Source organism: Mus pahari, chromosome 10, assembly GCF_900095145.1.
Source record: "Mus pahari chromosome 10, PAHARI_EIJ_v1.1, whole genome shotgun sequence".
In the NCBI taxonomy this organism is placed as follows: Eukaryota; Metazoa; Chordata; class Mammalia; order Rodentia; family Muridae; genus Mus; species Mus pahari.
In genome coordinates, this window is record NC_034599.1 from 84,016,484 (window position 1) to 84,033,444 (window position 16,961).

The 16,961-nt window shown below is 46.9% G+C and overlaps 1 protein-coding gene across 2 annotated transcripts in view; it reads left to right on the forward strand.

The window, feature by feature from the left end:
• Rasgrf1 (Ras protein specific guanine nucleotide releasing factor 1) overlaps positions 1-16,961 on the forward strand; it is a 110,293-nt gene that overhangs the window by 65,178 nt on the left and 28,154 nt on the right. For both annotated transcript variants that reach the window (XM_021206938.2, XM_021206939.2), the window contains exons 11-15: positions 624-687; positions 1,476-1,612; positions 4,083-4,165; positions 11,033-11,281; positions 12,768-13,144. In XM_021206938.2, coding sequence (XP_021062597.1) covers positions 624-687; positions 1,476-1,612; positions 4,083-4,165; positions 11,033-11,281; positions 12,768-13,144 — 910 coding nt within the window. The remainder of the gene's footprint in view (positions 1-623; positions 688-1,475; positions 1,613-4,082; positions 4,166-11,032; positions 11,282-12,767; positions 13,145-16,961) is intronic.

Sequence of the window (16,961 nt, forward strand, 5' to 3'; positions counted from 1 at the left end):
CCTGATTGTAGTAAATGAGTTGTTGGTCTCCCTGATTGTAGTAAATGAGTTGTTGGTCTCCCTGATTGTAGTAAATGAGTTGTTGGTCTCCGGCTGGGAGGAGGCCCCTGAGGCTTTTTCTCGGGACCCCACCAATAGCTGACCAGGTAACTTGAACAAAGGCTTAACCTCTCTGACTTCATTTCTTAATCTATAAAATTGAGTTAGCAACACATATAATGGATCCATAAACCTGACCTGTTTCACCATTGGTAATAGGAGGGATTGGCCAAGAAAGGAGGATTTCACATTTTTATAGATTTGGGACTGTGAAGTAATTCTCAGACATGCTGATGGGGCAAGAGGAAGCCAAATCAGACAGATTCTGTCCACAGCTTGACCTCAGCCTTCTTTAGGAGTAGTCTACCTGAGAAAATCATTTCACCCACCTCAGTGCGCTTTGTAAAGGAAGCTAACGTCCTTTGCTTGCATAGCAAAATGCCCACTCATCAAATGCGATATACACAATTGTCTGTGGACATGTGGCTGGTTGGTGCCGAGGCCCTTCCAATCCTGATCTTCTGGGACCCCTAGTCGAGCACGTGGACCCCTGGTCTAAGGTGGTGTCCGCTGCTCTTTTTCAGAATGGAGTCATATCCCTCATTGACTGCACCTTACTGGATGAACCCGAAAACCTGGACGACGAAGGTCAGTGTCCAAGCTGCTAATTGGTTTGAACACTCACACAGATTCATGAATGCGTGTGCGCACACATTCATTCAGCAAGGCTGGAGCGCAGGAAAAGCAGATGTTCAAATATGATGGCCCCTAACCCCGATGCAAAAGAAAATTGAGAGAACAACCTAGACCAGGTGGTTCTCACAAGTATGTGCCCCTAGAGAGAAGATTTTGAGCTCAGTCTTTCCAGTAAACAGCTCTCAAGAGTTCCAGAACCTAGCATGTGTCGTGCCCTGGATTTGAAAAGGGCAAAGAAAAAAGAGAGTTGGAGATCAGTCATAAAATTCCAGGGATTTACCTTCACATCAGGGAGCTGTAAACCAAACTGAATGTTCAGCCCTGTCCAGAGTTTCAGATGTCAATGTTACTTGTATCAGGTGTTAGCCAAAGGGCTGGGTTGTGAGGCCCTGACTGAGCCCAGCTAGCTGTTTCCCTGCTCGTAGACTTAGCCAAATCATGGCTCAGAGCCCATTGGTGTAGTGAGGGCAGAGGGTGTACTACTCAGTGGTTCAGAATCTGAATCAAGAACCTGTGTACCTATAAATGACTTGTGCGTGCCAGATCCTCATCTCCTTCCTCTTTGAAATGGTGACTCTCACTCAGCCAAAATCATAAAATACTATTCTAAAAGGAGCAGCTAGTGGCCTGGTGTCCCACCGGCGCCTCTACTGGTAAGTGAGTCAGGGACCAGAGAACCTTACCCAGCTCACAGACATCCACACTCACTCTGCTAACTTCATATTTTGTCACTGAAAAAGCCAAAGGAGCTGGACCAGAGATAGAGCACCTGGAGTTTAAGATCGGGGTGGAGCCAAAGGACTCCCCGCCCTTCACCGTCATCCTGGTGGCCTCATCCAGGCAGGAGAAGGCAGCATGGACCAGTGACATCATCCAGGTGAGCAGCTTGACTTGTCCCTCAGAGCACACTGTCCCTTCGTATTTGGCCTGGTGAGGGGACTGGATGGTCAGAGCATAGCTGAATTGTTCTACTAGTAAAGACCAGAGCCCTCCAGGTCCATAGAGGCTGACCCAGCCAATGGGTACCATTTGTATGCAGTATGGTTTTAAACCCTTAAGACTGCCAGCTCTGCTCCCCACTCCCCAGACCTGTGAATGGCAAAAGTGTCTACATTCCAGTCTGATCTCTGGGTCTTTATATGCGCGAAGACACACTCACACACAATGTCTTGGCACTCCCATCTATGAAGTTTAGATGTGGCAGAAGAGAAAGCTCCGCAGTCCCAAGATATATGGGCACCTACGTGTCCAGTTAGTCAGGACAGCCTGCGGAGGTCCACGACAGCATCCATGTGCTAGAGAAAGATGGAGCTTTGACCTTTGTATATTGCAAGCAGTAGAGTTGTTTCCCTGGCTCTCTTTAACCATTAATCAGGAAACATTGGCTTCTCCTGGAAAGTCAGTAGCCCAAGATATTGGGGCACTAGAAGGACAAGAGGTGGGATCTAAGTTATAGGACTTGGGCTCCAGGAGCTAAAGAGCAGGGTCACACCCCTCGAAAGCCAGAGCCAAGTCCCAGAGTTTCTGTCTGTGGCCATCCTCTCTGAAGAGCTGGGTGGGGGTGTTAGAGCAGCTGACAGCAGGACAGGCAGCTGTGGATGGCTTCCCTCCCTGTCTCTTGGGGACTTGGAGATGAGCCCTGTGCCTACAGGACACCAGAAGAGCAGGGTACCCACTACACTTAAAGGGCTTCCCTCACCAGCTCCGGGCCTTCTTACCTCTGTGCCCTGCTCCAAAGCAGGGTTCCATCTCCAGCACTGAAAAAGAAGGAAATAAAAAGTTGGAAGAAACTTCCAGATGAAGAGCGATAGTAAAACACCAGGGTCTATTTTCATATTGTGTCATTCTAGATTAAACTGAATGCCCAGGCAGTCCCATAAAGCTGCAGACATGAACATTGCTTGGTCCAGGGGATATCAGCTGCTTGGCCTTGCGGCAGCCCACCCCTCTTGAATCCACAAAGGACTAATGCACAGTGGGATTATACATAGTGTGAATCTATTCTTTTGAGTTGTATGCAAAAACAAAAACAAAACCAAACCAGCATGTTCTGGAGAAAATGGAGAGATCAAACCCAGCTGTCTCCTGTTCCCGATTAGGCAGAGCTATCAAAGGCTGACTGCTCAACTATAGGGATCCACAGGGATCTTTACCCTCTAGCAACACTGCTGATGCCGTGAGTATGGGCCACCCAGCCCCTTTCCTTCAAGAGCCATCCTGACAGCTTACAGAGGTCCTCTGCAGTCTCTATAGCACTCTGACTGGAGTTGCTGGTAGCACGAGCTCAAAAGAGAGTCAGAGTGGTTGGTAGAGAACTTAGGCTGTTCCATGCAAATGACAGGAACCTTTCCCTGTACGCTGCTTCCTCTGCTGGCCTGGCTTTTACGTGGGGACTGGGCATGGGGCACCTGCCACCCACTGTGGCAGTTTCCACTTTCCAGTGACCTGAGTGCTGGCCTCAGCTAACACACAACCTCAAGGCCATAGATTCTGTGGTATGCAGAGAGCTCCCCCACAACTTTGATTTAGCAACTTTGATTTAGGAAGGATCCCCCCACAGCACAAATACTAAGCCCAAGCAAGGCAAAGGGCCAGGAGATAAAAGGAGGCATCCCTTTCCCCCACCCCCGACCCCAGGTTAATTTTCTGGACTTGGTTAGTTTTTGGTTTTGTTTGAAGACAGTCTTACTATGCAGCCCAGGCTTGTCTCAAACTCGTGGTCTTCCTGAGTCAACCTCTAAGGACCTGATTACAAGCACGGAGCACTTCACTAGGTGCAAAAGGTGTGTCTTTTAGTGCTGTTTGGGAAGGTTCTTCTTATTCCAAGTAGAATTGGGCTTTTGAATTTTTTCAGAGTCTGGATAAATATCCCACCATCATCCCTGCTGCCAGCCTGCATCGCACCACTTCCCCACCTATAGACTGGAAATATAGGAACCACCTCCAGCATCAGGGCATTGGCACCGGGGTGGGGCACAGGACACATGTACTCGACACACTCTGGTGCAGAAGCTCACTAGGCAGCTTCCCAGAGAGACCAGATCCCTGTGGGGCAACCTCGTCCTTGACACCTGCTTCAAAGAGTGGCCACAGTCTGACGCATCTGCTTGGTAAACACCCTGGTAAAACGTTGCCATTAAACCCATCTTCGCAGATAAGGAAATAGACTCAGGAAAGCCAAGGTCACTCGACTTCCAAAATGTGAATGATGCTGTGTTGGCCTTGCCCTTGCCTAGGCAGTGCCCTAGAAGCCTGAGTACCCTGTGATCAGGCCTGGAGGGCTCCAGGTGGGTCTGGGTTCCAGTATGGAGACTGGGTTCTGAGCCTAAGGTCCTCTCTGTTTCTAGTGCGTGGATAATATCCGCTGCAATGGACTCATGATGAATGCCTTCGAAGAAAATTCCAAGGTCACCGTGCCTCAGATGATCAAGTAAGTGCCCTTAACCTGTCTGCACTCTAGAAACGGAGAACCTGCTCAGAGACTCTAGGGCCTGGACAGGGCCAGTCTCTGGAACTGGGAGGGTGCTGGGGTTTGTGATAGAGCTCATTCCTTTCATGTTCTGAGTTGATGTCTGTTTGAATGGGTCCTTTAATGTCGCTTTTACACGTATTGGGTTTGGGGTTTTTTTTATTTTTTTTGTTTTGTTTTTTGTTATTCTCATTAGTGGTGGTGGTGGTGGATTTTGTTTGTTTATTTGTTTGTTTTGTTTGAGACAGCATTTCTCTGTGTAGCATTGACTGTCCTGGAACCCTCTTTGTAAACCTGACTAACCTCCAACTCTAAAGTCCCCCTGTGTCTGCCTCCCGAGAACTGAGGTTAAAGGTGTGCACCACCACCATCCAGCTAGGTTTTCTTTTTTAAATAAACTTTTATTTGCATGTTGGATTTTTATCTATTGGGCTTTTTAGAAATATCTAGGAATGAAAATCTCACATATTGGTTTGTAAGGATTTTTCTTCTCCTTACAAAATAAACACATAGAACATTTTGAAAGTACATAACAATCTAATTGCAGGGTGCCGTTACACAGCCAGGGCATCTGTGTGAATAATCCCTCAGGTTAACGGAAATGGCATTCTTCTGGACACAGGTTTCCCAAGCCCTGCACCCATGTATCATAGCTTCCATAAACTTCCTGAAACATCTCTCTGCAAGTGACTCTCACCTCCTTCTTTCCTTTCCTCCTCCCTCTTCTTCTTTCCCCTATCCTGCAACACTTTGGCTGTCTGGCTCCCATCCTGACTGATGATGTCACTGGGTCCCTCCCAGGACCCCATTGCCCCCTGGCCTGTGTCTAGATGACTATGGCTGGCCTCTCTGTTATTTCCAGTGAACACCCTGGGACAGTACGTACCACAGGACTTGTATCTAAAAGATGCAAGACTCCCTTTGTTCACACTTGCCACCAATATAAAGGCCAGCACCTGATAAGCCTACTGTGTGCTACTGTTACATATATTCACAGTGAAAAGTCACTCTGCACATTTAGAAATTAATGGAGAAAAACTCTTTAATAATAACATGTTAACTAGTTCTGCTAATACACAAAAGGGAACAAGCTTTCAACAGAATTTACCAGCCTGTATATGCCTTTGGCTTATTAATTCCAAATACACTATCACTCTTAAGTTTCTTTAGGTCCCAATTGCAAGGTTACACTTGGAACAATTTAAACAGAGACAGTAGACTTCAAATCTAGACACTTGGGCAGATGGGAAATTTACACAGAGAAGATACTGCCACAGTTATTTCTCAAATATACTAGTGTTGTTCCTTTTGAATAGTTGCTACCTGGGACCTTCTTGTCCACCTGACAGAACTATGTTTTATGGTGTACTAGGTCAGTTATCACCCTGAGCTGCACCTTGAGTTGCCTCATAGAGGAATGGTCTTTGATATGGGAAAGGGCCTAATGACTAGTTGTAAGTTGAGGGTATGTGATAGTTTGAATATGCTTGGCCTAGGGAGTGCCACTACTTGGAGGTGTGGCCGTGTCGTGGTGGGTGTAGCCTTGTTGGAGGAAGTATGTCACTGTGTGTATCGGTTTTAAGACCCTCATCCTAGCTGCCTGGAAGCCAAGCCCAATTAAATATTGTCCTTATAAGAGTTGCCTTGGTCATGGTGCCTGTTCACAGCAGTAAAACCCTAAGACAGAAGTTGGGACAGGGTCTGAGATAGGACTGACCATGCTTTTGTTTGGAAGGATGTAGATTTGGGGACTTTGGATTTGGAAAGCAGAGGAGTGCTTTAAGTAGGGCTTAATGGGCTATTCTAGCAAGAATATGAAAGGCTTTGTTACTAAGAGTAATTTGACCTGGCCCAAGGGTTTCAGAGGAGATGAATTTCAGTGGGTGTCCTAAGACTGTTTTTGTGGTATTTTGGTGAAGAATGTGACTGCATTTTGACCTTCTCTAAAGAGTCTACCTGAGGCTAAGGTAAACAGATTTGTATTACTTCCTAAGGAAGTCTCAAAAGAAGCCAAGCAGAAACTTTGTTCTCTGGTTTAGTCTTATGACGAACATTTTAATGAAAAGGATCAAGCTGAGAAAGGAAAAAATATGAAATGTATGGTTCAAGTAATAAAGGGGCACCAGGAAGTGAAATGGAGCTGAATCCTACGTTCAAGGAGATAGATTAAGAGAGTACTGACTTTGCTGCAAGATCCCACCCAGCTAAGTTTAGGCCTAAGCATGGTGGCACACACCTTTAATCCCAGGAGACAGAGGCAAGCAGATGGATGAGTTCAAGGCCAGCCCGGTATAGAGCAAGTTCCAAGTAAAGAAAAGCTTAAGTCCAGGTATGGTGGCAAACACCTTAATCCCAGCATTCAAGAAACAAAGCCATGCAGATCTCTGAATTCAAAATAAATCTATAAAACAAGTTCCAGGGCAGCCAAGCTTAGGCAGTGAAGCAGTTGGAAAAACAGAAAGCTGGTGATAATGTTATAGAACGAGGGGGCCATGTTCCAGCTCCAGCAAGCAGCAGAATTCAGCAACTTCAGCCACATGGCTCTAGCTTTAGAATCAAGAATAAAACAGACTGAACATCTGAACCTATAAGCCAGCCCCAATTAAATGTTGTCCTTATAAGAGTTGCCTCAGTCATGGTGTCTGTTCACAGCAGTAAAACCCTAACTAAAACGGGGTGTCCGCTTTGCCATGGGAATGGAATCCAGTTGGAAGACAATCCTGGTGAAGAAACCTTGGCAGGTGTTTTCCCATCATGCTAAACTTGAACTATCTCTAGCAAGCCTAGTTAGTTAGTATACCACTTACCTTTGAGGTGTTTGGGGAGGCACTGCTCCCTTAGTTAACTAAATTCTACTCTATGTGACCTACTGTCTCCTAAGCAAGTTTATTAGTAAATCCTTTATAACATCAATTTTATCACTTCAAGTTTCTCCTGTATCACTAGGGGTCAGCAGAGACAGCTCGGGTGCACCAGATCCCTTAAACTCCTTTGACAGTGGTCAGATATCATTCCGCTCTCCTCCACATCACTGACCACCCAGATGTGATGGCAGTGGGGGCCATAGGAAGAGCTATTCAGTGAACCAAAGAGGCACAGTGAAAGGCCATTATGGATAGTAGAGTGGGTGCCATAAGACAGTTTATGTGGCACTCAGAGGGTGCAGGGGATGAGGGACTAACTCACTTGGCACAGCTGACTGAGGTTTCCTTGAAAAGGGAACCCAGAGCTAGCATCTAAGGCCAGTTGCAATTTGCTCAATAGAAAGGCCTTCTGGGAGATGGCCTAATCGACCATCATTGGGAAGAGAGGCCCCTTGGTCTTGCAAACTATATATGACCCAGCACAGGGGAAGCCCAGGGCCAAGTAGTGGGAGTGGGTGGGTAGGGGAGCAGGGGCAGGGGGGGGCTATAGGGAACTTTTGGGATAGCATTTGAAATGTAAATAAAGAAAATAATAATAATAATAATAATAATAATAATAATAATAATAATAATAATAATAAAAAGAAAGGCCTTCTGGGAAGAAGGAACTGTGTGTTTGCTCAGAGTCAGGACAGGGCTGTGTGTTTGAGAAATGATGAATAATCCCATGGGCTTGCAGAGCTACGGGCTTTGAGTGCCATGTAGGATGTGACCTGGTGAACTGTGGTCTCCAGGTACCTGATCAGGTCAATTATCCCATAGGCCTTGGAGCAGACAGGCTCACCAACCAAAGTAAGATGTTTCACCGTAGTGTTTGGCGAGTCCATGTGAAGCACAGAGTTAGAAGCAGGGCTGGGAGTAGAAAAATGGAATGGTAGGTAAGAATGGCTTAGAGTCGGTGTCTGCTCCATATTATCTGAGTCCCAGTTACACAGTGTTCTCCTACCCTGCCTTCCCCGCTACCCCCATGTTGTGCCAACCTTCCCTACTGCATAGACCAGAGGGAAAGTTAGATGAGCATGCCCAAACTATAAAAGGCACTTAGGTCTGTGGTACATACACACTCACCCTCTCTGAGATGGAAGAAGGCAGACATGCTCGCCCATAGCTGAGCATGTCAGTTGGACTAACCAACCACCGTGATCTTATCTGCATGGATGTTTCATCAGTGGATGTCTTGCTCAAAACTTTGTAAATATTGAACGTGCCTTGTGCCTCGTGTATATTAAGGTCACCATGACTATCTGGTACCCATGTGGTCCGTTGATCCTTCCCCACATTCAGCATACGGATGCTGTAGTTTGTGTGTCTGTGTGCTGTGTCTCACAAGCTATTCCTATACTTAATTTCACTTCTCGTTTCTCTGAGCTTTTTATAGCCCAGTCAAACCTTATTAACTAACACAGCAATCTACACCATGTGGTGAAAGATGGGGCGGGTGAGACACGTGGGATTCAGTTAACAGTATTGTGTCTGGCAAGCCGTTGGGCTTTATTCTGCAAGTGGTAGGGTTGTACCCAAAGGGTATCAGCCCTACCCCGCTTGGTGACCACTCTGATAGAGCCCTTGGGAACAATGGGATCAGCTGAAAAATGGTGAGGGGCCAAACTGTGGACGTGGTCAGCAGGTTTCTAAAACGTTCCTTGTCCCTACAGCCTTTCCTCTGTTTCTGACATGATCTCGTTTGAGATGTCATTCTCTCTGTAGGCCTTATGGTTTATTCTACATACTTTGGGTTGGGCCCAAGTCTTAGTCAGGGTTTCTATTCCTGCACAAAACATTGTGACCAAGAAGCAAGTTGGGAAGGAAAGGATTTATTCAGTTTACACTTCCATATTGCTGTTCATCACCAAAGGAAGTCAGGACAGGAACTCACACAGGGCAGGAACCTGGAGGCAGGAGCTGATGCAGGGGCCATGGAGGGATGCTGCTTACTGGCTTGCCTCCCCTGGCTTGCTCAGCCTGCTTCCTTATAGAACCCAGGACACCAGCCTAGGGATGGTACCACCCACAAGGGGCCCTCCCCCCCACTGATTACTAATTGAGAAAATGCCTTACAGTTGGGTCTCATGGGGGCATTTCCTCAAGGGAGGCTTCTTTTTCCGGGATAACTCCAGCTTGTGTCAAGTTGACACACAAAAACCAACCAGTGCAGCCCACTTATCCAACGTCCCCTCTGGCCGTGCAGCAGGGAGCACTGATGCAGCTAGGGAGAAGCAAGGCAGGGGACCACGACTCACATAACAAGGAATTGCTGCTTGTCCACACGAGACCCTAATCTGCTGCTCCGTTTCTCTACATCCTGCATTCACCCTCCTGCTCCTTGGAGGCTTTGGGGGAAAATACCAATGCTTATTGATATTTCAAATCCCAGTATATCTAGAGAAAATACTTGGGAGTTGAACATAAGATCTCAAACATGTTTGGCAGGTGCTCTACCGCCCAGCTGTACCACCAGACCCCCCCCCCACACACACACACCAAACAAAAGAGCACCTTAGAAGTGGTACAAATGGAAAAATAAGTCCATTTTCTCAGTTCCTTGTAGCTCTGTCTGTACCCTCGAGTGGGAGACGCCCTCTGCAGAGTCAGGGAATTCAGAGCCGCTTACAGCTCTCTGTGATCCATGTACCACGCTAGGCCTCTCCAATTGGCTCACTCATTCCACTCTCAAGAAAGGTTCTTTGAAGGGCCTTATTTCCAGGTCACAGATGAGGACACTAAGAATAGAAGACTAGGTGTTGTCCAGGAAACAAAGATAGACCTGACATCAAGGGGTGTCCTCCACATTTATGATTTAAATATAAAGCACCCCCACACACCAGTTCATGTGTTTCAATATTTCGTACCCCGCTGCTGACACTATTCTGGGAAGCTGTAGAGGCTTTGGAAGGCTGAGCCGAGTTGGAGGAAGTGAATCTCTAGAGGGCAAATGGGCTTGAGAGTTATAACCACGCCCTGTTTCTGGATTCATCACCATGTAAGCTAGCAGCACCATGCTCCCTAGCACCGCCCAGCCACCGCCCTGTGGTGGACTTCCTGAATAAACCTTCCTCTCTGAAGTTACTCCTGCCCGGTGTCCTGTCACAGCCGTGAGAAAAGTAAGCATTACAGGCGTAAACCTGTTCTCCACTCGGCAGTCAACCTGTTCTCCACTTGGCAGTCAGGGGGGTCTGAAGTGTTTCCTTAGCTATTTTTGGTTTTGGGGGGTTTATTACGATAAAAATTTCAAGCTTATTCTTTTGATAAGAGTATATGTTTATTTGTTGATTTATGTGCTCTGCTGGTACCATCTGACCAGAAACATAAAAATTCTAAGATAGCTACTATCTGCAAGTAAAAACAACTACAAAGATACATGGTCAATGTACCGGGAATGCAGGCCAACACGAGGAAGGAAAATCAAGTGAACACCGCCTTTCACTCTGAGACTTTCAGTGGTCAAAAATAAAAAAGGCAAAACGTGATTACAAAGATTTACAGTGTGCAGAAAAGTGAAACAACAAAACACACTTCAGCGTCATGGCTAAAGCTTAGTTATAATTATAGCCAAGCTGTTAGCATTAACTGACTCTGCCATTAACTGGCTCAGCTGCCAGTTAGCACTGCATGACAGAATGGCTTCGGGGGCTGTTGATTCCCACTGAGCCCAGAAGGCATCATTAATCTTGAGTTCCTTCTGAAGTTTCCAGAAAAGCTGTTTTTTTTTTGGTCTGTGTTTGGGGGCAGGGGCAGGGTTGACAAGATGGCCTGGTGGTAGCCTCACCTCTGACCTGGAGAAGAGACACCTTAGACATTCGTCACCACTTCCTTCTCCCTCAGTGTTTAGGTTCAGTGCCTTGTTCTGTCACTGTGATATTCACGTCTACACACATGTCACCTCTCCGTGCCCTCCCCTTTACAGGTCTGACGCTTCCTTATATTGTGATGATGTTGACATTCGCTTCAGCAAGACCATGAATTCTTGCAAAGTGCTTCAGATCCGCTATGCCAGCGTGGAGCGCCTGCTGGAGCGCCTGACCGATCTTCGCTTCCTGAGCATTGACTTTCTCAACACCTTCCTGCATTCCTATCGAGTCTTCACCACTGCTATGGTGGTCCTGGACAAGCTAATCAACATCTACAGAAAACCCATGAGTGCCATTCCTGCCAGGTAGACGCATGCCTTTTGCCATCACCATCTACCAACATCCCCGGACTCTGACATGATGTATATAAAGGCACCTGCTACTGAGCCTGATGACCTAATCTCAACCCCTGGACCCCACATGGCGGGAGGAGAGACCCCACTCCTTCAAGTAGTCTTCTGACATCCATACTCGCTCTATCACATGCGCACACACACACACACACACACACACACACAAATACATTAACTAACTAAATGTGAAAAAATTTTAAAAGACTCCCATCATCACTATTCCCTGCTGGGACCATGCACCCCCTCCTGAACCCCACAGATTTCTCAGCCCATATGGTCTCTGGAAAAGAGGCTGTCCCAGAAGTGGGAGTGCTAAAGGCACATATCATTTCCAGATCACAGAGGGAGTATATTTCAAGACTGGTTTGTTGATTTGTTTCTCAGAGGAAACTAGGTCTGGTGGTAGCCTATAATCCCACAGCTCTGGAGCTATGAGTGTGAGGGGCAGAAGCGCAAGGTCACCTTCAGCTATACCTGTTAGAGGAATAGCACTTGGGCTCTGCCTTCCTCATGGGCATCATGGTGTCACGGGGTGAGTGCCAGATCTGTCGGAGCTGCACTGCCTAGCCACCACCACAGAAACTCCACTAAGCTCCTTTTTACCCACGCCCTAGTCCCCAAGCCTTGGTCAGGGAAGCCAAGGAATATTCATTATTCTCTGTTCCCTACAGCCCTTTGGGAAACTTAGGACCCACCTTCTTCTTTACAGAAAGAAGGAAAAATGAAAGGGAGAGAGAGATAAAAAGGGACCCCTGCTCTGTGTCTATCTACCATGCTTTGAAGAGTCCGTCATGCTATGTTGAAGGCGCATCCTCCAGTGGGCAGAACCCTTTATCTACCTTGGCTCTCAGACCATCTTTCATACCTCCATCACTGAAGCCCTCCAATGGCAAGCTAGGGTCCAAAAAATGTCAAGAAACTTTCCACAAGGCCCTTTCAAGTCTATGGCTGAGGTCCCTTAAACTCAGGCCTGACCTCAGGATCACTAAGGCACTAATTACACTTCTGCCTGCTCCAAACCCAGTAGCCAGGCGAAACCCCTCGGGTGCCATCATGGCAGGGACATGGGTTTAGAGTCAGAGACATCAGATGAGTCACTGCCTTTCCCTGAGCCTCTGCTTCCTCATGCTCAAAGCACACCACTGTAAGGACAAGGGCAGACCATACAGCTTAGTAGCCTTATGTGGGTGGACGGAGACCTGCAGTCAGGAGCCATAGCACCTCAGAAAGGAGGCAAAGGTAGGAACATCAGATAGAACTGTGTCCACCACTCAGATATCCAGCCTGTGGAGACAGACATTTGTCCCCAAGTCCTTCAATCACAACCCTGTGCAGAGACCCACCCTGGCTTCACAGACGATCCACTGTCAGCCACTATGAGCCAGGTAGGCAATTCTACACTCACAACCTTTTCTCCCTCTTTCTCCCCTCCCCGCAGGTCCCTGGAACTCTTGTTTTCCAGCAGCCACAACGCCAAGCTTCTGTACGGAGATGCCCCCAAATCCCCTCGCGCCAGCCGCAAGTTCTCCTCGCCGCCGCCCTTGGCCATCGGGACATCGTCCCCGAGCCGCCGTCGGAAGCTGTCCCTCAACATCCCCATCATCACAGGTGGCAAGGCACTGGAACTGGCTTCACTTGGGTGCAGCTCCGATAGCTACGCCAACATACACTCACCCATATCCCCCTTCGGCAAAACCACACTGGACACTGGCAAGCTCTGTATGGCCAGCAGCCTACCCAAGACTCCAGAGGAGATTGACGTGCCTACCACAATTCCAGAAAAGCCTGGGGAGCTCTCAGCCTCCAGAAAGCAGAGTAAGTGGATACATGAGCAGAACCACCCTATTACCACACATCACGGCGAGGCTTGACTGGGCTGGGCTTGCAAAGCCTCTGTTATACAGGATATAGGCAGTACAGACTGTGGAGGGGATTGGTTGCCAAGGTGAGGCTGTCAGAAGCTCCCAGGATGTCGTCATACCTCAGATGAGACTCAGCTGAAGTTCTCAGATTTGTGTCTTCCTTTTCCCTACCACAGTAGCATCCTGTAGCATCCTGCATCCCTGTATTTAAATCATCTCATTGCCCCCTCCCTGCCCACAGGAGTCACAGTGTAGCTTGGGGACCAGACCAAACACTGACCAGTGAAGACCTGGTTCACGTTACATTTGAAAGGTGTTAGAACACAGAGGATATGCTAGGGCTGCCATTGAGAGAGCCAGAGACGGCTTCCCAGTCGATCCAATAACTTGATGCTCACCAATAGAAAGGGAGAACAGCCTAGACAAAAATGAGGGAACGTAAACTGATAGGGAATAAGGAAGGCATTGTATGCTCTAGAAACAGCTCAGCACACTTGGCACATCAAAGACGGTGGCAGTGGCCCAAGATCCTTCTGGAGCCACCAGTGCCTTCCTATCTACAGCCTCTCCTGACCATTCTACAAGGGTTCCATTGAGTTCTGTGTTATCTCAGATCAGGAACTATGCTAGGAATTACCAGCTTTGTCTTACTGTGTTTGTCTGTATATGTGATTTTTGTTTGGTTTTGTTTTGTTTTGTTTTTGAGACAGGGTCTCTCACTGAACCTGGAGCTTACTAATTCAGTAAGGGTGACTTCAGTAAGGGTGACTGTCAAATGGGCCTCAGGGAGCCTCATGCCTCTGCCTTCTTAGCACTTGGGATTACAGGGGTGAGCCTCTGAGCCTGACTTTCTAATGTAGATTAAATATTGAACTCAGGTCCTCACGATCATGTGGTAAGCACTTTGCCAATGAAACCATCTTCACAAAGCATGCACACACAAACACACAGACACACACACAGAGACACACACATCCACACACAGACAGAGAGAAACACACACATATACACACAGACATATAGATACATACACAAACATACACATAGACACACACATGAACACTCAGAAATGCACACACAAACACACGCAGAAAGGCAAACACAGACAGACAGACAGACAGAAGACAGACACACATACACAAATGCACAATTTTTTAGAGAAAAACCATTGTACAAAGAGTATGTGGGCCCTGACTTTCCCATGATTAGGGAACTAATGTTTATTTCATATCAGAAGCAAAGGATGAGATATAAAGCAGGACTTGCTTTGGCAAATCAGACAGGTGGCTACTCAAGACATCTCATGACAAACAGAAATGCCTTACTACTCAGCGTGGTCCATAGCTCAGCCACAAGTGCATCCCTAGAAGCTTGTTAGAAATGCAGACATTTGGGATGGAAATGCATCTCAGTGGACAGGAGTGCTTGCCTAGTTCCCATCCCTGACCCAGAAGCTATCTCCAATTCATAACCACTGCAAAGGAAAAATTAATTTTTCCTACTAGAGTCTCACCGGGTATACAAACCATGCTTAAGGATAGGCCCGTGCCCAGCAGTAGATGGCCAAGTCAAATGAACTCAATGGCATCTTGGGAGGTTCCAGTTTTGTGATCCTGTGTGATTTTTGTGTGTTCAAATGTATTGACTTTTGTCAACCTATGCAGATCAATCTGAGAGAACCTGTTTTAGTGTGTATTCTATCAGAGAACGGTTGGTCACATACATGGAGAAAGACTGAAGTATCACATCCAGGAGCTGTTCTCAACCTATGGGTCTCCACCCCTTTGTGGGTTGAAGAACCCTTTCACAGGGGTCACCTGAGACCATTAGAGAACACAGATATTTACATTACAATTCATAACAATAGAAAACTGTATGGTTATGAAATAGTAATGAAAGTAATTTCATGGTGGTGGGGGGGTCACTGCAACACAAGGAACGGGATTAAAGGGTCACAGCATGAGGAAGGTTGAGAACCGCCAGTATAGAGTGATTAATCTCATCAATCCCTTTTAACCCGGAGACCCTGGGGCAGACATGGGACCTATGGAGCACGGCATTTGGACCTATCTGCCTAATGTAGGCCTCAGCAGTTGCTATCACGCCTGATCCCCAAAAGCACCCACAGGTAAATCTGAGGGCAGCTAACTCCAGTCCTTTCCATGGTAGAAAACCCTGGTTTCTCATGCTAACACAGAACCTCCATCATCGTGCCTTCTCCATGTCACTTCAGGACATTCTGTGGGCAAGATCAGCATCTGTTTCTAATTACCTCTTTACAAAGGCCTGCTGACAGATTCCAGGTTTGATGCTTCTAATGGACAAGACCTCATTTTTGAATGCAGAGGGAAAATCCATTTTCTTAGCCGAGCGATGTTGGCGTAGGCCTTTAAACCCAGCTCTCGGGAGGCAGAGGCAGGCAGATTTCTGAGTTCGAGGCCAGCCTGGTCTACAGAGTGAGTTTCAGGACAACCAGGACTATACAGAGAAACTCTGTCTCAAGAAAAAAAAAATCCATTTTCTCAGGTGGGTGTACCCAACTGGGAATCCATGCAGGAGCTTGGATCTACTCAAATGTCAGGTCAGAGAAGCCCAGAGTCCAGCCCGTTTCTGTAGCTTCTACTGGGTGGAATAAGAGCTCCTGGGTAGCCAGACTTGGTGGTGCACACCTTTAATCCCAGCACTCAGAAGGCAGAGGCAGGAGAATTTCAGAGTTCGAGGCCAGCCTGGTCTACAAAGTGAGTTCCAGGACAGCCAGGGCTATACAGAGAAACCCTGTCTCGAAAAAACAAATAAACAAACAAAAAAACAAAACAAAAAATAAGAGTTCCTGGGTGTTTTATATGAATGATAACATTTCTTTCAAATTCAGTGGAAAGGAATGAATGATAATATTTTTTTTCAATACCCAAGATAAATGAATCTTAGTCTCTTACAGTACTTGAACATGTAAAAGAGAAAACTTTTTTAACTAGAAAAGTGAAAAAGAAAAAAGAAAAAAAAGAAAGAAAAGTGGCATGGCTTACATCTATCTCCACACCTGATTTCCTCTTGTTTGTGAGTCACTTGCTATAGNAAGAAGAGGTCCCAACCAAACGTCCTCCCTATCTTCCTGTAGCACCCCTCTGAGTTAGGACCCTAAGACCTAAGATCATGGCTACCCTCCCAAGTGAACTTATCTGGGAGCTGCAGGCACTCCGAATCAGAAAACAGGAGTTTATGTAATAGAATGTCAGGGCAGTGGTCATGTCAAGAATAATGTGTTTAAAACTGGCGAGATGGCTCAGGGAGTAAAAGCAGTTACTTCATTGGCCTGCTGACCCAGATAGATGTACTGTGAAGGAAGAGAATTGACCCCTGAATGTCATCTGCTGATCCCCTTACCCGTGCCCACACTGTGACATACGCATCAAACAAACACACATGGAGAATTGAAACTTTTAAGACCATTGGTGTTTAGCTGGGCAGTGGTGGAGTACACCTTTTATCCGAGTACCCAGGAGGCAGAGGCAGCTGGATTTCTGAGTTCAAGGCCAGCCTGGTCTACAGAGTGAGTTCCAGGACAGCCAGGGCTACACAGAGAAACCCCATACAGAATAANGTGTGGGTTAGAAGTGTCTCAGTAATAGATAGCTGCTTTCCATTCACAAGATCCTGGGTTTGACCTCCAGCACACACATACACACACCAAGGAAATATTCTAGAAAGTTGCAGGGATGGTTCTATAACACACAGCATGGGAGGCAAAGGCTCTCATCTTGGAGCCAGCC